At 37.1% G+C, this 27,453-nt stretch overlaps 1 protein-coding gene across 13 annotated transcripts in view; it reads left to right on the forward strand.

Annotated features, from left to right (window-relative positions):
• Nucleotides 1-27,453, forward strand: part of DST (dystonin) — a 140,964-nt gene that overhangs the window by 84,100 nt on the left and 29,411 nt on the right. For all 13 annotated transcript variants that reach the window (XM_069851456.1, XM_069851455.1, XM_069851454.1 and 10 more), the window contains 17 exons: nucleotides 2,619-2,738; nucleotides 2,909-3,016; nucleotides 4,716-4,934; nucleotides 7,802-8,005; nucleotides 10,881-11,112; nucleotides 11,464-11,690; nucleotides 12,379-12,501; nucleotides 13,429-13,530; nucleotides 15,771-15,872; nucleotides 16,970-17,143; nucleotides 17,940-18,095; nucleotides 20,654-20,851; nucleotides 21,358-21,486; nucleotides 22,728-22,898; nucleotides 24,243-24,398; nucleotides 24,628-24,834; nucleotides 26,489-26,608. In XM_069851456.1, the coding sequence (XP_069707557.1) occupies nucleotides 2,619-2,738; nucleotides 2,909-3,016; nucleotides 4,716-4,934; nucleotides 7,802-8,005; nucleotides 10,881-11,112; nucleotides 11,464-11,690; nucleotides 12,379-12,501; nucleotides 13,429-13,530; nucleotides 15,771-15,872; nucleotides 16,970-17,143; nucleotides 17,940-18,095; nucleotides 20,654-20,851; nucleotides 21,358-21,486; nucleotides 22,728-22,898; nucleotides 24,243-24,398; nucleotides 24,628-24,834; nucleotides 26,489-26,608 (2,748 nt within the window). The remainder of the gene's footprint in view (nucleotides 1-2,618; nucleotides 2,739-2,908; nucleotides 3,017-4,715; nucleotides 4,935-7,801; nucleotides 8,006-10,880; nucleotides 11,113-11,463; nucleotides 11,691-12,378; nucleotides 12,502-13,428; nucleotides 13,531-15,770; nucleotides 15,873-16,969; nucleotides 17,144-17,939; nucleotides 18,096-20,653; nucleotides 20,852-21,357; nucleotides 21,487-22,727; nucleotides 22,899-24,242; nucleotides 24,399-24,627; nucleotides 24,835-26,488; nucleotides 26,609-27,453) is intronic.

A 27,453-nucleotide genomic window follows, 5' to 3' on the forward strand; every position in this document is an offset into this window, starting at 1 on the left:
AGCAGATTCAGATCCAGGCATTAAAGGTCCAGAGCCTCACTGGCTAACGTTATGAGGGCACGTTGCACCCTAGTCCTGCATACCCCTAACCTTCCTTTAAGTCCAGCTCACATCTCCACACACCTGTACCCTACATCCTATGATAAATATGAAGAGGCTTAATACGCTTCCAGCTTAGGAGAAGCTACTTCCCATTTGGCTCAGAGAAAGACCATGCGAAAAAAAAATGGTAGTGCTCTGTAAGCTTACCCTGCAGCAACTTGTGCAAGTGCCTGTACTATTAAAGAGTGTTGAGTGTGAGGGACAAAGACAGTAAGAACATGAGGGTTCGTTTCAATTAGTGGGGGGTTCATGCTGAAGTCACTGGGCCGAGGTGAGGAATGCGATAAGCAATGTGAGCGGATAAGCATATTGTTTCATGTTGTGAATGGAAGCTGGAAGGGTTAATAGACTAATGCAGTGTCCTGTTTTTTTTAACTACCTGGCAAAATGCTTCCAGATGGATAGAATTATCCTAGAGATAAATTTAGCTACATGTTTTAATCTTTATTTCTCAATACTGAAGGCATTGGTCAATCTCTTACCCAAGGGAAGGAGTGCTATGTAGAAGCAGAAGGTCATATTCTATTTTGTGAAGTGCTTTAGAAAGCAAAATCACAATGTCATCATATTTAGAAGTCAATCGTTCCTAGTTAGAAGAAGAAGTACCGCAATTAACTATGCTTGGTTAAACTGGGTTGAAACGAATAGATGATTTTATAGTGACTCAAGTGAAGTTCAGGGCTCATAAATAACTGTCATGTATAATGGGAAGAAAAACTTTCAAATTTTGAATGCAGAGAGTACCAGTTTTGAACAGCACAAATTGGAAATTCTATACCCTCAGCAAACAGAGTTTAGTGTCTTGTCCCTCCTCGATGCTGTGTCACCTAGAAGTTTCACTGCCATGCTTTGATTTTGTTATTTCCATTAAATATTTTCTCAGTATTGCTTAGATACTCATGGATATTTGGTATCAGGAAGTCACGTTGCAGTTAATTTGTACATCTTGAAATCACCTTCTTCATTTCCTTCACTTGGATCATAAATAGATGGGCTCCTGAAGAGCTTCGTTTTGAATTGCAGTTTCTAAAGCCAGTATTTAACTACCAGTGGTGCGTGTGCTTCGTGCTAATGTTTACAGTGCTGATTGTTTCAGAACATACCTTTCTGTTAGGAAGCCACAATATTTAGGACAAAACTTACTTTCTGTTACTTTATATGAGAAATGACATACAGTGAGAAAGAATGTTTGTACTCCCTTTCATGTAACAAATGGATTATAAAGGCTGAAAAAGATTGAGTCATAAAGAATGAAATCTCAGAACTCCTTTTGGTTTTGTGTGACTCACGATTAACCACTAAGGCAAGAGTGATTTAGTGGCTAAAGGGAACTCCAGCTATGATACAGGAGCAAGGCTACCGTGGTCTAGAGACTCAAAGGCAAAGACCGGGAGGTTTAAAAGACGGGAGGGACCAAGAGTGGTCAGAAGGAGGCTTGTGAGAAAAGTCTGGGCATCAACAATACAAGTAGCAGGTTCTGACCTAAAGCATCTTGATGGTATTTCATGATAACTCAGAGCCATATTAATGTTCAGCTAATTGCATTGGGGTCAGAGTTTAAAACATGTGAATAAATAAATTAGTTCTTAGTACTTTCTATGATGACAGCTTTATGCATCTGATCATCCCACGTCGTATTTCTCTATGGCTTAAACACAAACCTGCCCATGTTGAGTTCTGCAGTGTGTGTGTGTGCTAAGATATGTGCCTTAAACTTGAACTGTAGAGAGGCTGTATGGTTTGGGATTGTTGGGTTTTTTTTCAGTTTGATCTTAGTTTTCAGAAGTCAGACTTTTTAGCTCCCCATGTACTTCCTTTCAGGATCTCATGCTCTCCTTTGCAAATTAGTAAGATATGAATCCTTTAAATCCTCTCATTACTTTAGGGCTTTGAGGTAATTTCTGAAACATTTAGGTGTTGATTAATGGTAGTCGAAAGTTATTCTCTTAGGAAAACATCTGCCTGTACCCGAATGTCCCAGAGAATTTTCACATTTAATCCAGGGTCCAGTTTTGGATGAAATCCTGTGAGGTCTTTCCACTGAGTTAGTTGAGTTGTGATTGTTTTGCCTTTATCATTTAATAACAAAGCAGCTTTTAAGATTGAAAGGATAACATCAAGCAAGTATTTCTTGGGTTAATTACAACACTAGCGTTAATAGTAAACGTAGAGGTGGAAAAGACACCTGAAAGTAGAATAAAATGAAAACAAACAGACTAGTTAAAATTCTGAAATTATGACCTTTTTTATTTTCTTAGAGACCTCTAGGCTTTGGAAAAACGTATTTACTTCTGTTGCTTTGTACTGCTTATGAATTAAGCTGCTTGTATTACAATCCCTCATAACCATTCTGGGCTTTGTATTTCATTTATATAAAAACCTCATATGGAAAGTGAGCCGCTATCTTTCGAACAATTAAAAACTATACTTTTTAATCTTCTCTACAGTTTTAGAAACAGTCATTCTAATTTCATGTCTATAGAACTGTTGAACTAATTAATGTCTCCTTCGTTTAGTTTGATCAAGCAGCTGATGCTGAATTTGCCTGGATTGCAGAAACAGAAAAGAAGCTGATGTCTCTGGGTGACATTAGGCTTGAGCAAGACCAGACCACGGCTCAGCTACAAGTTCAAAAGGTAAAAGAAATGCATTTCCAACTGTCATGTTAATTATTGGCCGGCACACTCTCCATCTAGAAAATGTACTGGCATGATTTAATTTTCAGTCCATCATAATGCACTTAAAAAATAGTTTTTGCTTCATGTACTCTATTTTTATTTCTGAACATTTTTTATTGTGTTTCAAGGCTTTTACCATGGAGATTTTGAAGCACAAAGATACTATCGATGAACTTGTTAAATCTGGGGATAAGATTATGAACACGTGCACTGAAGAAGAGAAACGGACCATGAAGGTAAAGTTCCTCAAATTGCAGCTACAGTGCTAGATATGCAGAAAATATATAAGCAGAAGTATTCCTATAGTATCTTTTTTGAAATCCAAATCAAAAAGCATTAATTACAGCCACTTCTAGTCTGAAGTTTATAATACTAGAAAAAATGCTGTTGTGTATCACTCTCTTTCAGGATGTTCAAAGAGCAAACACTGTGTTCTGGCTTCATTGCCTGACACTAATTTGGTGCCCCATTTATCATCTTCATCCATGGTAAATAGTATTTTAGCCAGTGGACAGTTGAGCGAACAGGTATTAGTCATCTGGAGTGGTGTGTGCAGAATCTGGCTGTTTATCTTCCCCAGTTCCCTTGGGTCAGTGACACTCTTAGCGTGTGTATTTCTGTCCCTAATTCAATGTCTGTGCACCTCAGCATGGATCTTTACCTTCATTTCTGCTGATTTCAGCATAGACCTTACTTGCTAAGACTGTTCCATCCTCTTAACTAATACAGCCCATGAAAGGAATTCTTATGCCTTTGTTTATTACACACACACAGAGCCTGATGTTGGGGCTGTACATATAGACAGACAGATTTTTCATGCTGGCATTTAAGAATGGGTTAGTTGTGGGTTTGGGGGTTTCTGTTAAATTATGGTAAGGCTGGATATGTTGTGTAAATTTTAATCCTTTTAGTGACTGCTGTTCTTGAACAACAGTACTTCACTAATTGTGCTCTGCTGCACGATCTCTGAATAAATTTGATTTGCTCTTAAATGAATTTAAAATAGATGAGATGTTCTGTCTATAAAGCTCTAGTTGTAAGGGAGGGCACTTTTATGTGAGTCAACTAAAATTTTGTATTTATCAAAACTATTGTGTATCTGTGTGTTAGGCTATGTGTTGTCCTTTGGATAGCATCTCTATACTTAATTTACATGGAAGACATAACAAATGAAAGGATAGCTTGTTCTGCCAAAAAAAATTCTTTACCTCACATCTCATGGCTTCCTTGTATGTCTGTTTTTTCCAAGGCTAGTGTTTAAGTGCATTGTCGCATATAATATTTCATAAAAATGATAACAAGGGCAGTCTTCCACAGGGAAAATGTATAGCTGGTTGATACTTTCTTTTATTATCATATGCCCAAACACAGTAGATTTGTAATGTTCAAAACTTTTAGTTCTATCATATCAATTATAGTAACAGATGCTCTTTCACTGTTGTATGCTGACATGGAAAATAATGTTTTGCGGTTTCTGTTGCATGTTTGTAAGCTGTAAGAACAAGAGTATACTCTATTCTCTTGTCAGATTTTTTAAAAAGCTAGATTTATGTGCATTGTTCATGATGCTTTGATTAAGAAATGCTGTGGAAAACTTAGTTTCTGCCGAGTGTCACTGAAGATAAATGTCTCCAGTGTGGAAGTGGGGCTAAGATATTCAGTCAGGTCATTTGCTGCTTCACTGGAAGCCCCATGGAAAAAGAGTTATTTACAAATATCATTAAATGTCATTAAATATGTTCCAATTATTTTGAAATTACTTTCTGATCTCCCTTAATATTGATTCTGCCCACCTTAAAAACTGATACATTAGAAGCATTATCAAAGCTAAAATTTGTTTGTAGATTGATGCTATTATTTAGATTATTTAGAAATGAATGTGATAGACATGTAGAGAAGCATAGCTTGCTAGTTTTTGTTAATATTGTTTTACAGAAAAAAATGAAAAGCCTCTTGCAGAAATATGATGCGCTCTGTCAAATGAACTCTGAGAGAAACCTCCAGCTAGAACGGGCTCAGTCCCTGGTTAACCAGTTCTGGGAGACTTACGAAGAGCTTTGGCCATGGTTAACCGAAACAGAAATGATCATCGCTCAGCTTCCTGCGCCAGCCCTTGAATATGAAACTTTAAAACAACAACAGGAAGAGCATAGGGTAAGCATTTTGCCAGTTTTGAGAAACTAAGTGCCTAAAGCCAAGTACTATTCTGCTTGAAACTGTGGAGTGCTCTGCTAAGTGCTGGAAACCCAGACAGTTCTGTTGAAAAAAACCACAGTTATTTAAAATAATAGTAAAAAATAAATACTTTTTCAGTCACGCCTGTACTGTTTCACAAACTATGCATGCAAATGATTATCTGGGGAAGGCAGCAAACAGTGTATAAGCATAAAAGAGGGCTAAAGGGGCAGGGGGAAGGAGAGGTTGCCATTGTAGTGAAAGAACTGAGCACACAAAACTTAATAGTTAAGAAGTATATTTTGCAGTACACGTTGATGTGTCAGTATTAGAACAAACCAAACCTATAAACAGAATGAACAGACATCGGATGTTAGAACAGGAAACAAAAGAAGGCAAAACATGGGTGTCTAAAGAACTGAAGAGCCTGCTGTCAGCTGAAAGTGAAATGCTGCCTTTGTGAACAATCTGTGTACATATAAAAAATTTGGCTTTTGTTTTGGTTGGTATCATTGGAACTAAACCTAGCTGAGCCAGGAAGATGGACAATTAGAGGGCCAGGAATTGATTGCTTGGGTTTCAGCCAATCCCATAATAATTTCTTATGTCAAGGGTGTTTGTTATGTAATAATTAAAAGAAATATTTGTTTTCCATAACATCATAAAATAGAGGCAACAGCGTTATAGGCTGGCTACAGTATGGGCTTTGTTATTTTGGGGAACAATTAGCTGGGATAAAAATTTTATATATGGCTACCAGTATCATGTGGAGTCAGATGGATTCTACTGAGGTTAAAAACCTGCCTGATTTGATACATGGAAAGCCCATATGGCTACTGGAGATGCCTGTCTCTCCCTGCTGAGCACAGGCTAGCTAGTTTTTTTTTATTTTAGCTGCCTCAATTAAGTGACTCAAGTTAGATAGGAGGAATGCTGGCTTCAAAGTCTTGTTTACTCAGAGACCAGTTAATTAAGTTGTGTCATTCTTGTGTACTGGTAAACACTAGCTTCACTCGTTTGTCTTCCTATTATGTCCACAATAAACGAACATGCTCTGTTAAGACTAGCTGTCTAACATGAGCATTACAAACTGTCTTGATTAGTCACTGTGAACCAAATCATGCTGGCTTTACTTACAGGATCTTCCCCATTGACTTTAATCATTTTGCTTGCATGAGAGGCCCTTCAGATGGGCTTCTATTTTGCATTTTCCCTGGGCTATGCCATTAACTGAGATTTGTTTGTTAAGTAGAAGATTGATCTCAAGCAATTTTAACATGTAATCTGATCTGAAATACTTGTTTAATGGAACTATTTTCCCAATAGTAGATGATGGAGAAGACCAAATCATTTATTGTTCTTTAAAAAAAAAAAAAAGTGATTCTGAATGTGGATTGAAAAGATTTTTCTATATTCACTTACATTTCTGCTCTGATGGTTTTACTGATGCCTATTTTTGTTTCAAGTCATGGAATTCATAGGGTGGATTCCATGGGAGTAACATTTTTCTTATCGCAAAATATACGACTAGAGTTACATTCTCAGTAAGCAGCCAGAGTCAGGGAGTTGCATTTTCATTGTTCTTGTGTCATCAGGGACTGTAGAGATTCATGGTCACGGTTTTTTTTTCAATCTTTTCAGTCTCTCCTCTTCTGGGGAGGAGCAAGTAAGCAACCCAATATTGGGATTTCTTTTTAAGGGAAGGACCTTAGTTGAAGAGAAGAGGATTTATTTACACTGGGACTGATATCAGCCTTTTTCTGTGTCTTCATTAATTTAAACAAACTCTGAGCTGAGAGGAACAAAGCTTGTGCCTCTCATGTTCCCACACAGGGTCTATAGGATAGAAACACACGGAGCTGACAGCACCAAGAGGGACAGTGCCTCACTAGACAGCGGATTTGGTTGTTGAAAAGGGAGGAATGAGCTGAGGAAATAAATAAAACTGGAGGGAAGGATTGGGCTAACCCCGCAAAAAAAAAAGAAAAACAAAACCCAAAACCTACTTCTTTTTGTCAGGTCTGTGACTGCGAGTAAAGAAACCCAAAATACTTAGGCAAGTTGGAAGACACCTTGTGACCTTTAATGTCCACAAACCTATGCCCAGTCTTCTGCATAATTTTGAGTTACTTTGGGGGTGGCTGATGAGAGAGAGTAGACAGCTGAGATCAAATTTAATTTACTTAGGAGGTACTTGTTAAACTTTTTGTCAATGAGAGGTCTTGTGACCAGAGGAGACTGCTAAACTAGGTTAACAGGTCTCTACTGATCAGCCTTCTTTGTCCTTTTGTTCTTTAAACTGATTTCTTTGACCTTCCCTTGTGCTAGTGTCCTCCTCTTAAATCAAGGATAATTTGAATTAGTGTTCTTGCAATGCCAGTATCTCTTTCTGTGGTGTTCTTCAATGGAAGGTTGTGTGGCAGGTGACAAATACCAACATGAAAATATGTATGTGGTGGTGTCACGCACGTCTGGAATAGTTGCCTTTTCTGTCATTATAGGTACAAAATATGATGGGGAGTGTCTAGTGCCAGCATCATGTGCATAGTTAGCATCTTATATTTTACCTGTAATCATATGTCCTACAAGTTGTAATAAAAAGTACTGCATGGACCATTCTAGTACATCTCTAATCGTGATTTTTCCTGCCTGGATAGCTCTGTGTTGGAATAGGAGTCATCGCTGGCAGAGCAGTCACTGACTTTATTTGATATTATTTGTGCTGTACATTAGGATGAAGGGTGTTTGTTTGGAATTTCTTGCCAGCTGGATGTGTTAAAGGTGTGGACAGCTGTAATGTGGTGGTGCAAGCTTAAGAAACTGATAAGTTGTTTCGTTTGTTATAGCAACTGCGTGAGCTGATCGCTGAGCACAAGCCTCATATAGATAAGATGAACAAAACTGGGCCTCAGTTGCTGGAGCTGAGCCCAGGAGAAGGTTTTTCCATCCAAGAGAAATATGTGGCAGCTGACACCCTTTATAGTAAAATTAAGGAAGATGTCAAAAAGCGAGCACTGGCATTGGATGAAGCCATTTCTCAGTGTACCCAGGTATTAATTTAAGTTTAAAATATAACTGGATTCACTCAAATGGAAATGTACACAGACATTGTCATCTTATATGTATATATCAAGACTAAACTGCTGGGTTTTATCTGTGTTTTTCAACCTAATGGCCTGTGAATTTTCATATCGCTGCTTATGACATTGACTTTTTCTATTTATTGAGGGGTTATAATTTTATATATGGGTCAGTATTACAACTGCTGCAGTTGAAAAATGACCCTTAATTTTGAAGTGAAGAAAGGAACAGTTGGTCTAAAAATGTGGGATTTTATTTTCACTTTATTCAGTTTTCTCTTGCTGGTATGTTACTTGCTGATGCTTTTTTTTTGTATAGGGATGTCGCTGTTCATCGGTGAAGTTGAGTATAGTTATATCTCAAACTTGGCAGCTTTAGTTACAGTCTGTTACCATTGGAACTAGAGGGTTGTTTGGCAGTGGTAATAGCATTTGCTCTTCATTGCAGACCCACAAGAACTTAACGTAGCGTGCTTGAACTGTTACGTAAAAGTATTGTGAGCAAAGTTAGGCCTCAAAAAAATGTCATCATAAGCACAGAATTCAGATTAAAAGCTGGGTATCTTAGGTTCATCAGCCTATGCAATGAACCTCAATAGAGGTTAGGTATCATGTTCTATAGTTTTAAATATTGGGTTAGTTGTCATTAAACTCAAACTGGAATTCTTTTACTTGACCCCAAATTCAGGAAAGAACTCAGTAAAAATCTCACAAGAACCTATACAAAAACTTAAATAAAAATACTTTGTTCTATACTGTTGTTTTTATAGGAAATTCCCCTTTTTCTCTGTTCACTGAACATTAAGTGCTGTATTGTGCTCATGTCTAAAATACTGAATTGAGAAATATACCTTAAATTTCTCATTAAGTCTACATTCTAGACAGTTTTTGCCATAGGTCATTGTACTTAATGACTTATTCCTCACCCCTGCTGACTGAGTTTAAGAAGCTGAGGAAAAATGTCACATCGGATGTCATCCTGCTTTTGAACTCCTTATAGGCATTGTATTATACCTAAATTATTCTAAACACCTTTCTTCTTCACATCTCTGAAAGGTGCCTGATTATTTGGATTCAGTGTTTACTGCAAATGCTCAGTCCTCCCCGTGTTTGGAGCTGCACTTTTGAAAACCAAGATATTTACACAAGTCCCTCCTTTGCATATGATAGGCACTTAGGTGTTGTACTAGCTGAGTGCAAAAGCAAGAATAAAAATGCATTCTGTGGTGACAGCTCGAATGTAATCAGATGTTGAGAAAACACTTAATTATTTATGCAATGGTTTAAGGCTCATTTTATATGCGTAAGTATATATGGAGGTGGCAAAGCAAAACATTGTAACGCCCAGGATGTAATTTTATATAATATACTTTTTTTATTAAGATATGTAAGTATATATTATAAAGGCTCTGTACTGTGATCGCTATGCCAACGTTTGTCTAGACAGTCCTGGAAGAATAATTATTTAACTCTTCAGCTTTTAAATTGTATTTAATTGCATTAACTATCAAAGGGAGGACATGACCTATGGAGACAGAATGAGAGGTTGTAATGACTCGCATTTTCCTCCTTTTAAGTTCTAAACCACCTTGTCTCATTCATTGAAGTATGAGTACAAGGAGGCCCACTGAATGCACTGACAATTTTAAAATGTAATCTCTGTATCCTAAAATTAGATGTAAATATTGCCAATTTTTTTTTTATCACTTTTGTAAATTTCTGTTGCCACAATCAACAATTTCAGAAGGCTTGAATGTGGGAAGGCTACTTATCTTTTATACCACATTTTGCTGGTGTGTATGATATTCACACTTCTAACAAAAACACCGAGTCTGTAACACTCATCACAGAGTCTGAGTTGAAGTGGGTTGTATGGTGGGGAAAAGTAATTATATTTGCATTGCTTAAATCCCTTTGAATAGAAAGGATGTTGCTGTTAGTTCATGTAAGGCAATCTTGGTTCACTCTGCTCATATTTACATGGTGCTCATGTGCACACTGTTGTGTGCTTTTAATTGCAGAAAGTTATGTACCTTTCCTGCACTAATACGCATCACTAAGAGGTGTCTTTTTAAATGGCCTTAAATATCAAATCTTAATTGGTGGTTATATACCAGTATATTGGTCCTGATATAAAAAGTATGTATTTATTATTAAGGTTAAAATGTTCCAAAATTATGAAATCAGAAAGCCATGGCTGTCCAAAATAAGGTACAAGCTACTGTATGAATTATGCAGGACTAAATGCAAGTAGATTCTGCTACGTGTGTAATATCTTAAATTGGAGTGTCTCAGGAGGTGTGAATTGTACTGTGAGGTCTAGTTTCAATCTGAGAAGAAGGACCATTTTACAAGGTTATTTTTATAATTTAGATACTAAAAGTGGGAAAGAATCATAGAGTAGAACCATAAAATGGTTTGGGTTGGAAGGGGCCTTAAAAATCATCTAGTTCCAACCCCCTGCCATGGGCAGGGACACCTCCCACCAGACCAGGCTGCTCAAGGCCCATCCAACCTGGCCTTGAACATTTTCCACAGTTGAGGCATCCACAAAGTCCCTGGGCAACCTGTGACAGGGCCTCACCACCCTCAGCTTGAAGAATTTCTTCCTAATGTATAGAATCATAGAATGGTTTGGGTTGGAAGGGACCTTAAAGATCAGCTAGTGCCAACTCCCACGAGAGGAGTATTGCAAGTTGCATGTATTTATGTTGGATAGAGATGTTAAATATGTTAATTTTGTTAAATATGTTAATTTTAAAGTACCTTTTTTTCCAGGAGAATTTCAGATGCCATTTTTCTAATTTTTTCTGCCACTTCTTTTTGTCCTTTACCATCCTCCCAGTTTCATGACAAGATAGATCAAACCCTGGAGAGTCTGAAACGCATAGTCGAACGTCTGAGGCAGCCACCTTCAATCTCAGCTGAGGTTGAGAAGATTAAAGAGCAAATCAGTGAAAATAAGAATGTGTCAGTGGATCTGGAAAAACTTCAGCCAGTGTACGAGACGCTTAAACAGAGAGGGGAAGAAATGATTGCTCGCTCAGAAGGAGCTGATAAGGATATATCTGCTAAAGGTAGTAATCTGAGAAAAGTTTAATATGGTGGAAATGCAGCAAGCTGCTGCATATTAAAATCTTCATTTCTGATGACCACTAATCTGGGGATTGTGTACTCCTAGAGAAGCTGCTAAAGATTTATAAAAGCAAAGCATTTGTTTAAAATAATTCATTGTGGCTATGACCTCTGTCTTATTTTTAAAGGCTATGCTGGTTGTTTCCATTTAACATCATAAGGAGTCCTGTAAAGAAACAATTTTGGAGTCTACGTTTTAAAGTGTACACATATGTTTCTGCCGTAGAACTGTAAAGAGATTTATGGCCAAGAATTGTTTGCCAAGGTAGTAATCTAGTTTCTTTGCTGTTTAGCTGTTCAAGATAAACTAGACCAAATGGTCCACATTTGGGAAGATATCCAGACCTTGACTGAGGAAAGAGAGGCCAAATTGTTGGATGTAATGGAACTAGCTGAAAAGTTTTGGTGTGATCATATGGCTCTTGTAGCTACAATTAAAGATACGCAGGACTTCATTCGTGAACTGGAGGGACCTGGAGTTGACCCATCTGTAGTCAAGCAACAGCAAGAAACTGCTGAGGTCAGTGGAGAATATTGTGTTCACCCGAAGTAATTTATTTACAGCATGCAAAGCAAAGACAGAACTACTATGAACTACCACAGGAGAATATTTTTTGTAGTCCAAGAGAGATAATTGTATAGAAATTTACTATAATGATATCTCAAGAGTGTGTGATAAATAATATGTATCAGAGCTTAACTGCAATGAGCATGCAACGTGTGCCTGTCATTATATTTACATATCTGTTCATAAACATGTGTATAATAAGCGTGCCACTTCTTAGACTTTTAAAAGATACACATACTTTAGATTCTCTGAGTAATACGTAACATCTAAATGAAAGGCGTACAGATGTATTATGCTCTGACCCTGTAATCATTTATGTTGATAGTTAAAGATTTGAGGGATGAATTATAACCTCTGAAAAAGAAAACACTCTGATTAAAGAAATCTAATTTAAAACTTCCTGTTTATTTTTTCCATCTCATGCAAAATGACATCATAACCCATTGCATAATTTAAACTGATGGCAGTTGATTTCACTTTGACACTGTAAAGGGTTGCTTGCTTTTTAAGCATCTAATTTTAAGTCCAGGTGACTTTAAAGAAAACAAGATAGAACACAGCAGGATTCCAGCTTTGAAAGCAAGCTGCATGTAGGTTATTAAATTTAGCATTAGCAGTGTTGGATTTTTTCTCTTTGTAGGCTGCTAAAGAAGAAATTGATGGACTACAAGAAGAACTAGAAGCAGTTGTGAGCCTTGGCTCTGAACTTAGAGCTGCTTGTGGAGAGCCCGATAAACCTATTGTCAACAAGAGTATAGATGAGGTATGGGAAGTGCAGTTGGTTAAGTCTGTTACGTTAGATGCTTGTCCAGCTGAAATTGGTGTATTCCCCCCCTTGCCCCAACAAACTTTGAAACTAAAAATTTGGTATGTATCCAATATGAGACACCCTGAAGCCTGTGTGGTAAAGTATGGTTTTTCTTTCAGATTATGAATCTTGACTCAGACTTGTGTGTTACTTGCAGGATGTGAAAAGGCAGATAAGCCTGGCCCTCCTGTTATCAAAAGAATTGTGCCATGTGCTTCACTCAGGACAGGATTTCACCTATAGCCTCTGAAAATTAGAATTATTTAAAATTGCAGAAGCTTAGCATGTCAGTTCTTGACTCAGATTAGTTTAGAATGTGCAGGCAATCTTATTTTATTGATTCACAGGTTAAGATTTTTGTATAACAGAGAAAGACGTTTTGTAAAAATACTCACTGATTGATATGGTAGATGGCTACTTTTTGCAAAAGTAATGCCAGAATAAGTTTCAGATATAGTTGGTTTATGCCAAGAGAGACATGTTAACTGAGCCAGTCCTATTTGGATGACTACAAAGTACTTTAAATTTCTCTAATGTTCAGCAACGTATGTTTCTTTTAAGCTACCTTTATTATAAAGGTGCAACTCCAAATGATTTAATAGTAAAATAGTATATTTCCCATATTAACTATAATCTCTGTGTTAATAAAAATATCCATTGATCAATATTGAAGTTGACAGCTTTTGTAATCCAGAATCTCTAGTATATTCTTAAGGAAACTAACTCTGCAGTGACAGGGAGAATAAGAGTGTTAATATGGAACGAATGTGAACTATTCATGCTTAGGTTATTGGTGTTATTGATGAGTGAATAATTAGTGACTGAACATTATACAGCAGTAAAATTCTTTTATCCATTGGAGTAAATTGCACTTACTTGCAGCTGAATTCTGCCTGGGATGCCTTAAACAAAACATGGAAAGAACGGGTGGATAAGCTTGTTGAAGCTATGCAGGCAGCTGTTCAATACCAAGATGGATTGCAGGTAAGATGGTGTGTTATACCTAACCCAGTTGTAAGTCAAAAGGATTTAATGTGATTGTAGTAAAAAAGGTCACATGATTGCATAGGTGACAAGTAACGCATCACTCTGATTATGATGACGGTTTTCTTCAGGAGACAGTTATTTTTTCTCAGGGTTGGTTGGGTTTTTGGCATTCCTTTTTTGCATGAAAGAATAGATCTGTTGAGTGGGTTTGTTCATGTGGTTGTTCGTATACTGCACTACATTTAGATTCAAAAGAAATGTCACCTTGTTTATTGATAAAAGCAGAATTTTTTTAATACCACACATTCATAGTAAACCTGCTCATATTTTCTTGTGATAGTTACAGTTTCACATGATAGGCGAGTTGAAGTTGTGACACATTTACATGATCTGAAAGAAGGAGAATACGGGTCCATGTACTCACCTGCTGCAATTTTCTTTGAGTGGAGGCCAGAAAAAACTTCAATTTTATTCCACCTTTTTTATAAGTCAAATTCGAGTATTTTAAGAAAAAGATATTATTAACATAATGTTACTGGATGATTATACTAAGTACAATTTATCCAATCACAATACTTCAGAAGATGATTAATTTTTGAAATCTGTAAGTAAATTCTCCAGCAGTTTTCTTCTTTTTAAGAGATCTTTTCTCTCTGTGTGCTGGTTTGGGGTTTTTTTTGCATATTTTTTGTACTTTTTGGCTGAGTGGCATGCCGCGTATCTTATGTGAATGGCCTGAAGAATGAAACATTTGAAAAGGTACCAAATGTTGTCAGAGTTTGCAAAACTTATTTTTTTCTCAATGGAATAATTGTGTTTCTCAGTTCATTAAATCCTTAAAATTAGGTTTTCACATGACACTGAGCAGTTGCTTGTGTGTTTGGTGCAGATCAAGCAGCAGAACACTCCTTAATAATAATGTAATATGCCCATTTTCCAGTGCACCCTTGCTATATGTTCTTCTCCAAGGTCTCTTGTGTTCCTGCTATGCAGAGGTTAACTTATAGGGTTGTATCACTAACGTTGCCATTGGTTTAAATGCCTTGTATTTCCTGTGGCTGTACATTGTACATCCTACAAGCTTGGTACTTATCATTAGGTTGGAAAAGACCTCTGAAATCATCGGCCCGGCCATACCTGTCCACTGCTAAATCATAACCCTGAGCGCCTCATCTACCTGCCTTTTAAACACCTCCATGGCTGGTGACTCAACCACCTCACTGGGTAGCTTCTTCCAGTGCTTAATAACCCTGTCTGTGATGAATTTTTTCCTAACGTCCAATCTAAATTTCCCCTGATGCAGCTTAAGGCCATTCCCTCTTGTCCTATCGCTGTTCGCTTGGGAGGGGAGACCAACACCCACCTCTCTACAACCTCCTTTTAGGTAGTTGTAAAGAATGATTAGGTCTCCCCTCAGCCTCCTCTTCTCCAGTATAAACAACCCCAGTTCCCTCAGCCGCTCCTCGTAACACTTGTTCTCTAGCCCCTTCCCCAGCTTAATCGCTCTTCTCTGGAAGCACTCCAGGACCTCAATGTCTTTCTTATAGTGAGGGGACCAAAACTGAACTAGAACCCAAATCGATATAACTGTTCTTAACCTGTAAATGAAGCATTCTTGAGGTTCTTTTGCATTGTATCAGGAGCAAAAGAGGTACCCACAAAGCCTCAGAATGGGGATTTAATTTGTTTTTAAAGGTTATAACTGCATTACCTGATAGAGAATCAATCAAGCTCAGTTACAGCCCCTTTCTATCTGTTATGTACTGAGTGGGTTGTGTTTAGTTCCTTAGACAGGTAACATTATCCTTTAAAAGAGGCTTGTTTGTTAGTCATAATTTAAAGTGTTATCATTCAGCTACCACTTTCCATCTTTGCTCTGAAGAAGTGCAGAATTGTCTTGTATTTACCTTTCATGATATGCATAAAAATTGATAATTTTACTCAAGAAATAGAGTGCTACTAAATAAGAATAGTACTGGTGGGATATGCTCGTATAAGTTCAGTCTTGCAGCATGTGCATCTCATAACTGTTATATGGGATACTTCAGTAAATATTTGATCCCTTTTATTGAAAAGAAACCAGTGCTTTGCTGAAGAAAGCTGTGTTCTTGCAAAGAGCACGACAATATTGTTCTGGAGTGAAAGAAAAAAAACAACCAACTGATATTTTACTTAATACAATTTTCAAATATGTTGCTATTTCTCTGCTCACACAAATTTTATACTGTGATTTTCAGTCAATATTTGACTGGGTAGATATTGCTGGCAGCAAGTTAGCATCTATGTCCCCAGTTGGAACAGATCTGGAGACAGTGAAGCAGCAAACTGAAGAACTCAAGGTATGAACCAGAAGTTTATTTCATTTACATAGCCAAATGTCTGCATTTTTTGGGGTTGTTTAGGGGTTGGGGCTTTTTTGTATATTTTGAGAGTCAAAAATAATTTTAATTTTCAATTTCTAGGAAAAAAGAACATGAAAACTTCAAATAACATTTCATTTCATAGTTTCAAGTTTAAAATGGGTTTGATTTTAATATCTATCCCAAATTTTTGTGAAGCTACATTTAGTTTTCTGAATATGTTCTCATAGCCCAGAAATACTTGTAATAGCATTCCTTCTCTTTCAAAGGCTTTAAGGTTATTAGGTACAGGGTTCTTTTGCTATGATCTCTTAATTTTTCTGGTTTCTGCCATGAAAAGCTTCCACGAGGCTCTGAGAGAATGCCTCCAGAGCTCCACTTCTGCCATTATAGGCTCCAAATCATGACAGATCACGACATTCCCAATACGAGTAAGCTCAAAATGAAAATTGCAAGCTAACTTAGAAACCTATCTGTATAGATCTTTGACTGATATGCTCCTGATGTTGGTAGGCTGTTGTGCTATATATAAAAAATAGGGATATATAATGATGTCCTTGGTTTTGCTGCTCACTTGTGCATTTTTTTGGCTGTGGGCAAAAATGTTTATCTATTCTATGATGTAAGTTGGAATGAACCATAATCTTACATAGTTCAGAAGAACACACATATATAAGTTGTATTCAGACTATTGCCTAAATTCCTTGTAGAAGGGGGATTCTACAAAAAAAAAAAAAAGAAGTATTATCACAACCACAGAGCTAGAAGTTACTTCAGACATGTTCTACCTTCTTTATAGCCCAGGGAGATCATTGGAGAGCACTTTCCTATTGGTTTTTTTTGTCGTCTCCCTCCCACAGTTGGCAATATCTGCTAGAACAGTAAGACAGTGTGTATTTTCAATTAGCAGAGACTGTCTGGATTGTTAGTGTCCTACAAGCATTTTGACCCTGGAAACCCCCCCAAATTTATGAAAGTTGCCAGTGATTCATTAGTATTGTAAATATTGCAGTGCTATGCTATGTTCAAGAAGACCATTACTTCTGATATATTTATTTGTATTCTTATTACCACAGCAATTTAAGACAGAAGCTTATCAGCAGCAGATAGAAATGGAAAGACTGAACCATCAGGCTGAACTATTGCTGAAGAAGGCAACACAGGAGAGTGATAAGCACACTGTTCAAGACCCTCTCTCGGAACTCAAACTAATGTGGGACACCCTAGAAGGAAAAATTATAAATAGACAGGTAAAGAAGCTTGAATAAAGAATAGACTTTATTCATGACTTAGATTTTTGAGAAGAACTTTTTATTATGTATAACATTTGTATGAATTCACACATTTATGCTTTTTATTTTAGAAATGAGAAACTATATAAAGTAATATTTGAATTTTGCAATCTACTGTGTTTTTTATGGTTTTTAATTCCTTAACAGTATTTTTTTGTTGCTTTCTCTGTCAGCAGTGCCATGTCAAATCATTATTATTTTGTTTTGGTTATTTGATGACATCTTAAGTAGCAGTTGAAAACATGTTTGTGTGTGCAAGACTAATGCTAGCTGCTGTGTTTTAAAAAATCCAAACAACTTGTAATATCACACTGTTTCAGTGCTCTTTCCTTAAATTATCAAATTGAAAGAGAGGTAATGGTGCAGGTCTTTGAAATGTATTTTTTTCTCTAGACTGAATAATTTCTCAACAAAGGTCTTTAAAAGATCATGCAGCAGATTGCATTTATATTGAAATTACATTTTAAGTGATAAAAAACTACTGTCATATCTCTCATGAAGGAACCTTCATACTTAACTCTGCATGGGTTCTTTGAAGGTCAGGATTTTAAGTCTGGAATGTAAGGCTTTACAAGGGAATTGCTAACTCAGCTCTAACTATGAAGCAGTTGCTTGTGTTGGATACCTGATTCTCTCTGGGTTTTATGCTATTCTGTGCTCAAACTCCGCTCTGGGTTATGGTGACTAATGGTAATATAAGCCAATTTAATAGCATTGTGAAACTATTTTATTGTTAATTTTATTTTTACTATAGCACAAGCTGGAAGGTGCCTTATTAGCCTTGGGGCAGTTCCAACATGCCCTGGATGAGTTACTGACGTGGCTGACGCATACAGAAGACTTGCTGAATGAACAGAAACCTGTTGGTGGAGACCCCAAGGCTATTGAAATTGAACTTGCCAAACATCATGTACGTAATTATAATGAGTATTAACTGAAGTGTTCTTTTGATGTTTATCTTAGTGGTGAGTCTTGTATTAAAATTTGGTACTTGATAGAGATTTTAAAGATGCGGATTATAGCTGAAATGCAGGGTTGGATTAATTAGTATCTTTCCTCTTATTTCTCCATATTCCATCCGTCCTTGCATATGCCATGCAAGTGGCATAGGTTTTATCAAAAAAGAGCAGCTCACCTAGTCTTTATCTTTAGTCACCTTCATTTGACCCAAGGTACTCAGAAGTTACTGAACCCGCTACTCATCCTCAAGCAATGAGCTCCTTGATTAGTCCTGCCTAGGCCAGGTCTCACAAAATGCACATGACAGTTACGTCTTTCATTCTTGTTACTTCCTTCTCAGGAAAGTGATTTATTCTGAATTTTGCAAAACTGTATCTCAGTTGGATGCAACTAGCATGGAGAATGCTTCTCTGAAAAGCTTAGCAAACTTCATGAGTGTCCATGCATATTTTTTCTCTCTGTTACATACAATGCAGAAGATCTTTTCAAGCTCTTTGTGTGACTCGGTGCTGTCCTTGTTGATGTTTTCTTTCTGGGCTGGAAGATTTCAAACTAATCTCTTAAATCATAGAGTAGAATCATAGAATAGTTTGGGTTGGAGGGGACCTTAAAGGTCATTCCAACCCCCTGCCATGGGCAGGGACACCTCCCACTAGATCAGGCTGCCCAAGGCCCATCCAACCTGGCCTTGAACACCTCCAGGGATGGGGCAGCCACAGCTTCCCTGGGAAACCTGTTCCAGTGCCTCATCACTCTCATTGTGAAGAAATTCTTCCTAATGTCTAGTCTAAATCTGCCCCTCTCCAGTTTATACCCATTGCCCATTGTCCTATCACTACAAGCCTTTGTGAACAGTCTCTCCCCATCTTTCTTGTAGCCCCTTTCAGGTACTGGAAGGTCACAGATCTCCTCAGAGCCTTTGCTTCTCCTAATCTTCCGCTTTCCTTTAAATCTGCCATTTAATGTTTTGCCTGCTTGTGATGTGAAAGATATTCAGAGTCCATTTTGGATTTAGAGAGAATTGATTGAAATCGACAGGACACATAATAAAGCATTTTCATGGCTTTGTGTTAATGCAGCTATGCAGCTCCTGAAACCTTTTGTGTTGTCAGTTGGAACTTGAGCAGAGTAAATATGTGTGTGTGTGTATATATATATATATGTATTTACAGCTTCCACTCCATGAACCTTTTATATCCTTATCAAACGGAAATGTTTTGCTACTGAAGAAGCATCCAGGCATCATTTCTGACTTCATCTCCCTTCAGTGTTGAAGGAGTTCAGCAAACACATGAATGAATCTACTTCCTTTTCATGAAACAGGATTTATAGGTTAGAAAGTTCACACAGTAGTGCATCCTGTGGTAGCCTGGAAAAACACCCATCTCTCGAATAACTTTGGAAAGAGGCCTTGTTCTTAGTGTTCTTAGCAGGAAGGAAGGGATAAAATGCATCTGCTTCTGGAAATTATCCCTTTTTTCACACTGTTAGGAAAACGAAATATGAGGCATCTTCCAGTCCTTAGCTTAGGAGTATTAAAGCAAATCTGATGCATGTTCTGTATATAATGGCTACTTGTGACTTGCTGCTTCATCAGATGCTCCGTATAGTATATTTAAAAGTTCCTTTGTATTTAGCTTTAACTTTTTTCCATATGCTGGCATTTTGAGGGAGGTGAGTTTGAACCAGACCCCAAGGAAGACATTCTTTAGGTTTGTTAGATGCGGTGTGCCATTCTCTTCCCAACTGTTTTGCGTATGCAATTCTCCTTTTCTGTTCTTTATTTCTCGTATTAAAAAGCTGCTTTTTAAATTTTTTTTTAAATCTTTCTGAAAACAGCATTTTTTTTCCCAAATGTACTTTTTGCCTTTTACAGTTTTACTGTGGTTGGTGATAACAGTTTTTCAGCCAGATGGAGGAAGTCTTGCAGTATTAGTATTACAATCGTTCCCCGGCTTTTAGCACTGTTGAAGTATCCTTGTAGCCTGGCATAATGTGAAACAAGTTTTAGACCTGAAATGCATGAAATATGTCATGGCAGTCCGGTTGTTGTACAACATGTTATATAGGCACATGTTATGCTCGTTCCTCTCTGTCTTCTCTTAAACTACTGCTTCACAAGCAGTTGGCACTGAGATAGATAACCCTGTTTTCTCACATCTTACCTTCAAAACCAAAGAAAAATCGTATTAAAGCAAAGTATGCAGTAAATTAAGTAAAGTGAAGAAGTAATTCACTAGGCACCTTCCATAATTTCAGAAAGAAATATATGTATTCAGAAGGAATATATTGTTTTTTCCAAGATATTAAAATGAAGTGCAGGATTTTGGCAAAGTAGTCTCTGCTTTTGATTGAAGAGGTGTTAGTTATTAATGTTAATCACTAATACCTGTGCTGATGTCAAACTATTGCCTTATCACTGTATTAGCTCTAGCTCAGTCACTGTAGTTGCCTTCATTCAATAACTTCTCAAGATGTCCAGTCATACATGCTGTGTTACAATTGTAGGTGCTACAAAATGATGTTTTAGCTCATCAGTCTACAGTGGAAGCAGTGAAGAAAGCAGGAAATGACCTGATTGCATCAAGTGCTGTTGAAGAAGCAAGTAATTTGCGGAGCAAGTTGGAACTTCTGAATCAGCGCTGGCAAAACGTGTTGGAAAAAACAGAACAAAGGAAGCAGCAGCTGGACAGTGCCTTGATCCAGGTGAACAGGAAACAATCACATAGAGACACAACTTAACAAAAATGTATTTTTACATGAAATACATTGATACATGTATTAGAAGTTGGCCTAAATCAAAACCATAATACAGACACTCCTGAATTTGGAGGATGTTTGAGTCCAGCTTTATCTTCTACACCTGGCCACTGTCTTTCTATAGTGCTGAATCAAGACTTCAGCTTTTGACCTACATATTTTAAACAGTTGAAATTTCCATGTAGTTGTATTATTAAGGGAAACCATTGATCTCTCACTTGCTCATTTAGCCTTCTTTCCAGATTTCCATGGCTTTTGTTTTTATCATTTAGATTGGATTGAGCTAGTTTAAATTCTGTTTTGATTTGTTTTCTTCCTTTCTTTTTCCATTTTATTTCCTTTGACTATTATAAATATCTGATTAGATCTTTTGCAGTAAACTTGTGCATCTGAGCTAGTATTGGAATGGACAACATTTAAATAAAGCTCTAAAATGATATGGTCTAATTTAGGCCCAAGGTTTCCATGGTGAAGTTGAAGATATGCAGCAATGGCTGACAGACACTGAACGTCAGCTGCTGGCATCGAAACCTGTTGGAGGCTTACCAGAAACAGCAAGAGAGCAGCTTAATTCCCATATGGTACGTATCAGTATTAGAATGCTTTGCAAATTGGGTTTCAGTACTAACTATCTTCCAGGAGTGTTTATGGTAAATAGACAGCATGTTCTATAAATCACAATGTCTGTATAGTATCTTAAAACCTTTTAATAGCCTTCAAAACAACACTGTTATTTTCAGTGTAGGAAAAGTAGTCATTTGGGAGATGCCCAAAACTGAACCATTAATAATGCTGAGACAGAAATAAAAACTTTTGCATCTTTACTCTCAGAAAGAAAACCAGAAAGCACTTAGAGATTTTTCAGTGATTCCTGTTCTTCTTTTCCCTTCTGTTCCCATAACTATGTTTATTCTCTTTCTAAGATATGAAAATGAATTTAAGTGGTCCACAGTCATTGGACCTTGAATTAAGTGACTCGATCTTTTATTCTTTATCTAACCAAGACTGACATCATTAGCACAGACTGCTGTCTCATACGGAGACTCTGCTCTAATTAGGACTGGCAAATTGATCAGGATGCCAGAACTATTCCCTTCCTTCCCTTCCTTTCTGTTAAAGACATTCCAGGGATTTCTCCGCCCCTATAGAACCATAGAACTTAAAAAAAAAAAAAGACATTTAAACTTGATCTCTTCTCTCAAAGGATGGTGTTTCCTAGTGCTCCAATTATGAAAAATCATTCTGTGCTGTTAGATCAGGATAATAACCCCAAACCCAGTGATCTGAACTTCTGACCTACTGGCTCAGATGTAAGAGTGGTATTTACTGAACTGTCCTTGAAGCTGAATGTGCATGAGACAGTGTCCATTAGAATGTTGCATTGTCGCGGTTTTAAAAATCATATTTTAATTTTCAATGGTGCTAGAGGTCATTGCCCACCAACGTGGGCTACGTTTTTTTCTTCTTTTTCTCTCCAGAATTTATTAGTAACTATTTTTGAGAAGGGAAGGAGTGGACAGTTTACAATCAGTTAGGACAGGAAACCAACCAAGTTGTAGCAGATCTTGTGCAATAAGTGCATATTATTTTCTTTGCCAAGCTTTGGATCTCAGAGAAAACATCTGACAGACAATACAAGTTCTCATTTCCTGAAGAATTGCGCCCTTTCTTTGCTCATTTGGCTTTTTATGAATTACATATGTTTCCTTTATTAGTCCTAATCATACCCATTAAATGTTGGAGGAGGAATAAATACTATACTATCATTTGTAAAGAGTTTTGAATTTGTACCTGACTTATTTTTTGATGCTTCTTTATTTAGGAACTTTGTGCTGCCTTTGAAGCCAAAGAGGAGACATATAAGTGTCTAATGCAGAAAGGCCAGCAGATGCTTGCAAGATGCCCAGAGTCTGCTGAAACAAACGTTGAGCAGGACATAAATAACTTAAAAGAAAAATGGGAATCGGTACAAACAAAGCTTAGTGAAAGAAAAGTACGTATTTTTACATAAAAATAGAAGTGTAAATCATGTATTTAAGGATGTCAATGTTCAGACCTTTTAAGCATGCATACTTGCTTGATCTTTACGATTTAGAATCAATTGAGACACAGTTATGTGGGATACACTGGTGTGTGTAGAAAGTACTGGGAAAAAAATGGGATTCAACAAGTTGATTGTCCATAACTGAAGAGGGGGTGGATGAGAATGGCTCAAATCTGTTCCACAGAAATATGTTAACTGATACTCATGATACTCATTTGGTGGGGCTAGGCTTTTCTGTTTTTTTGTTATAGAAATTATAGACATGAGAGAGTGAACAAAATTATTTGATCATTCAAGTTTATCTCCTTCCCAGTACAAAATTGCTGTGTTAATTTTCCTAGCTTTTATATATTTTCTTTTCCTTAAAATTCCCAAACACTTGGCCTTCTGCCACTTAACTAAAGCGACTATCTTCTGTTCTAATGTACATCAATAGCATGATTTCATTGATTTGCAATGTTCATTTTCTTATTATTAATTTCATTTTGCTTTCATGCCTTCATGAAATATAGTCCATTTGTTCTACCTTAATCAAACAATGAAGAGTATCAGTAATTACAGACAGAGGAACTCTGTACAGCCTTAGTGTGTATAAAGCACAAATATTTAACTCTCAGCTTAGGTACGTTTTAAAGTAAGAAACCTGGTGCCTCTTAAGGTAACTGTATAATTCAAGAACTTCAAACTGTTTAACACCCAATATGACCAACTTCTTGCACGAAGCTATAAGGCTGGTGTGCTCAGCTAGACCGGCACTGTGTTTGTTTGAAAATCTCTGACTGCTGTCTCATGATCAACAAAAATTCTGTATCCAAAATTAGTTTTGGTACAAGCAACCGAACTGTTAAAAAGAAGGGGTCTAGACAAACTTTTTCTTTGTTTAATGCAAGAGAATAAATTAGAATAAATTATCCTCTTTGAGGGTCTTCCAAATGCACTGCCACCTTAGATTTCTGAGCTTTTACTGACTTTGTATTGAAATTGATAAAGCCAAATGACCATTAGGATTAAGTAGTAGAAGATGTAATTTTCTAATGTGGAAAATTTTATCTTGATAGCAGGTGCTAAATTTTCTACTCATCTGTCATATATATTTTTGTTATTACTCCTCTATCCATCTCCTCTAATAGGCTTGATGTAGGCTTGTATTTTAAAAGTCAGACTTTGTGTTGGAAAAATGTTTTTAAATGCTACACTGAAATGGTTTACTCCAAAATTTCGAAGTAAATGGTTTACTTGGCTGAAGCCCCTGCACCATATCAACTACTATTAAAGTATGACCTATCTTTACAGACCAAACTGGAAGAAGCCCTCAATTTGGCAATGGAGTTCCACAACTCGCTTCAAGATTTCATCAATTGGCTTACTCAGGCTGAGCAAACTCTAACTGCAGCTTCGCAGCCAAGTCTTATCTTGGACACTGTCTTGTTTCAAATTGATGAACACAAGGTATGTAAAGAAACAGATGTGTAATGTTTTTCTCCCACTCTGTGGAGATACTTCAACAATATTCAAATGAACCCTATAACACTGGCACTCAGAGAAACTTTTAATGTGCTTTAAAATTGCATTTTATAGTCTTTCCTGCTACATCATTCTTCATCAGACTTCTTTATAATTGTTTACCCAGTGCTTGAGCAATATAGTATTCAGAGTAATTTTCTCCCTTTTTTCCAAGGTTTTTGCTACAGAAGTGAATTCTCATCGAGATCAGATCATGGAGCTGGACAAAACTGGAACTCATTTGAAATATTTCAGCCAGAAACAGGATGTTGTCCTTATTAAGAATCTACTGATTAGTGTACAGAGTCGATGGGAAAAAGTGGTTCAACGCTTAGTTGAAAGGGGAAGAGCTTTGGATGATGCAAGGAAAAGAGCCAAACAGGTAATCAGACAACAGCTGTTGTACAACTCTTTGAACTTAGCTGTAATTACATCCAGACTCTTGAGGAATATGGTGCTTTAAGGCACTTTCAAGTAGGTCTGGGTTTAGTGTAACCGACATTGTTGAGTTAGTGGAGCAATTTCTGTGATTTGATCATAGAACACTTCATTTGTGAGGCAAAATCATCATTTTCAACCCAAGCGGTGACTTCTGTCTGCAATACCGGATAGTCTGAAAGTAACAGTATGGCTTCCAGATGTGTATTAGTGCCATCTGTCCTCAAAAAGAAGTTTCACAATCAACCCCTTACATTTCAAAGAATTTGATGAACTCTCTTAGTATTTTTTATTTTTCCTTGGGTTTACATTGTGCCCTGATTAATGCTCATCACTTCCTCGGTTGCTTATGTTGGGTACTATTCCATTATCTTCTGTGTGGTAAAAGGTCTCCATTTATTTCCTTAAACACCTGGAAAGTTTTTTTGCATGGCTTCCCTCACCAGGGAGTGTTAATTTGTTTTCCTTAGATTCATGTTCCACTCACTGAGAAACATAAATGATAAGTTGCAAAATGTGTAAGAGGAATGTTTTAACATCAGTAGGAAGTTCTTTTCATTCAAGGGAACTTGACCATTCAAAATTTGGTCATGCTCACAACCAAACCACTTTCCCATGTTCACTGCTACTGCCAGTGAGCTCATAGAGTAAGAACTTCTCTGAGCAATAGATTAGCCTATAGGCCAATTAAATATTATTTATTTTCCAGCAGTTTCTCTTGTGCATTTACACGCACAGGAATTCTGCAATGAGTTGTAATTAATTTCTATATCTATTTACAGAGCTGAATACAAGTTGTTACTATTTTAGGATGGAAACTATCTATGCAGAGTCAGGAAAGAGTACTGAATGGTACTGGTGTCAGGGCCTCATCTACAGCCCCGAACAACAGAGTCCAAGAGCCTTGAGAGGTTTCTGAACTAGTTTCTTGTGCTTTCATGTGTAGGCAACCCAGGCAAGAAGAATTTTCAAAAGAGAGGCAGAGAGAGAAACAACCAGCTTAGAAAAAATTTAATCCCAAAGGAATGCTACCTTGAGAAAGCTGATTGAATCTTTAGTCTTTCCCTGCTTCCTTCCTTGAAGCACTCTCTCTGTTGAGACAGGAAGGAAGATCAAGAATCTGTTCCTTGCCTGTTGAGATAGCATTTCATATAATGAGAGCATTTATGGGTATCCCAGGGAAAATCTTGGGCAGTCATCCAATTGGGAGTTTTCCCCAGTGATATACTTTTGTCCCATTTAGGCAATAGCTAAGCCCTATTCTTGCTGTATTTACTATTCTTTATTAAAATGTAGGAATCTAAATGACCAACACATCAACAGAAGTTACCATTATGTCTCTGAAAGGTAAAAACAGATGGTGCACATCATGTACATACAAGGTTGCTAATTCATCTGGGGGAGGGGAGGCTAAGTCCAGTGGGCACATGCTTGGGTTGGTCCTGTTTGAGAGAACAGGGAGAAGACCCACACCAAATCATTCCGAATCCTGCAGAGTGCTTGGTTGACCTGTAGAGAATTGGCTGGGATTTAATATTTTCAGGCTATTTTATGAACCAGTGAATTTTAAAATCCATGCAAATCTCGCTTTCTTGCAGTTCCATGAAGCCTGGCACAAACTTATGGAATGGTTGGAAGAGTCAGAGAAATCTTTGAACTCAGATCTTGAAATTGCAAATGACCCTGACAAAATAAAGATGCAGCTTGCACAACATAAGGTGAGTTGTGAGGGATCAAATGCAACGTGCCCAGGGAGATATAGGTAGGTCTGTCAGCCTTATACTGTTCCATCAGCAGAAGAACTAGGTTTGTGGACTCACTATGATGGAGTGCTTATTCACATCAGATGAAATGGTAGCGTGTTACAGGTGGGGAGAGCGAAAAATACTTTCCACAGCACCTCGGAAACTTTTAAAAAACAAAGTAATACTATCTCAGAATAGGAACCTCTAAAGAGTTTTCCTTACGTGTGTTTTTCAGTTCTTAAACCTCAGACTTGCCATCCAGTTATTTTGAGTTGAGATTTTTCTTTTGATACTCTACAGGACCCCCTCAAAACTGAAAAATAATCTCGTATTTTGATTGGCAGTTGCTTTTTATGTCAAGTGGGAAATACTAATGAAATACACTAAAAAGTACAGTGACACCGTTAGTATAAAAGGTTGTTTTGCTTTGTGGAATTCAAAATTCCAGGACCAGCTTTCCACAAACCCAGCTACTGTAGGTGAAAATGTGAAAATCTCCCTGACTGACCTGGCTGTTCAAACAAACAATGATAGTGTAAAAACTCTGTAGTTCCATCAGACACAGAGCAAAAGGGAGGACAAAAGAAGTCTATACTTCATTTTTACTTTTGTAAAGAGCCTAGAATAATATATTACTGTGGATGAATTGGGTAAATAGTAGAATCCTCAGAGACAGACTGTGTCTCACAGTTTATCTTGAAACAGTTTCATCAGGGACAGAGCACTGAAAGATCATTCATTTTTCTACATTTTGGCATATGTTTTCTTCTTTTTTTTCATGTCAGTTTTACTATCTCTGTCTGCCTCTATCTTTTTCA

The sequence above is a fragment of the Phaenicophaeus curvirostris genome, chromosome 2, assembly GCF_032191515.1.
Source record: "Phaenicophaeus curvirostris isolate KB17595 chromosome 2, BPBGC_Pcur_1.0, whole genome shotgun sequence".
Taxonomy (NCBI): Eukaryota; Metazoa; Chordata; class Aves; order Cuculiformes; family Cuculidae; genus Phaenicophaeus; species Phaenicophaeus curvirostris.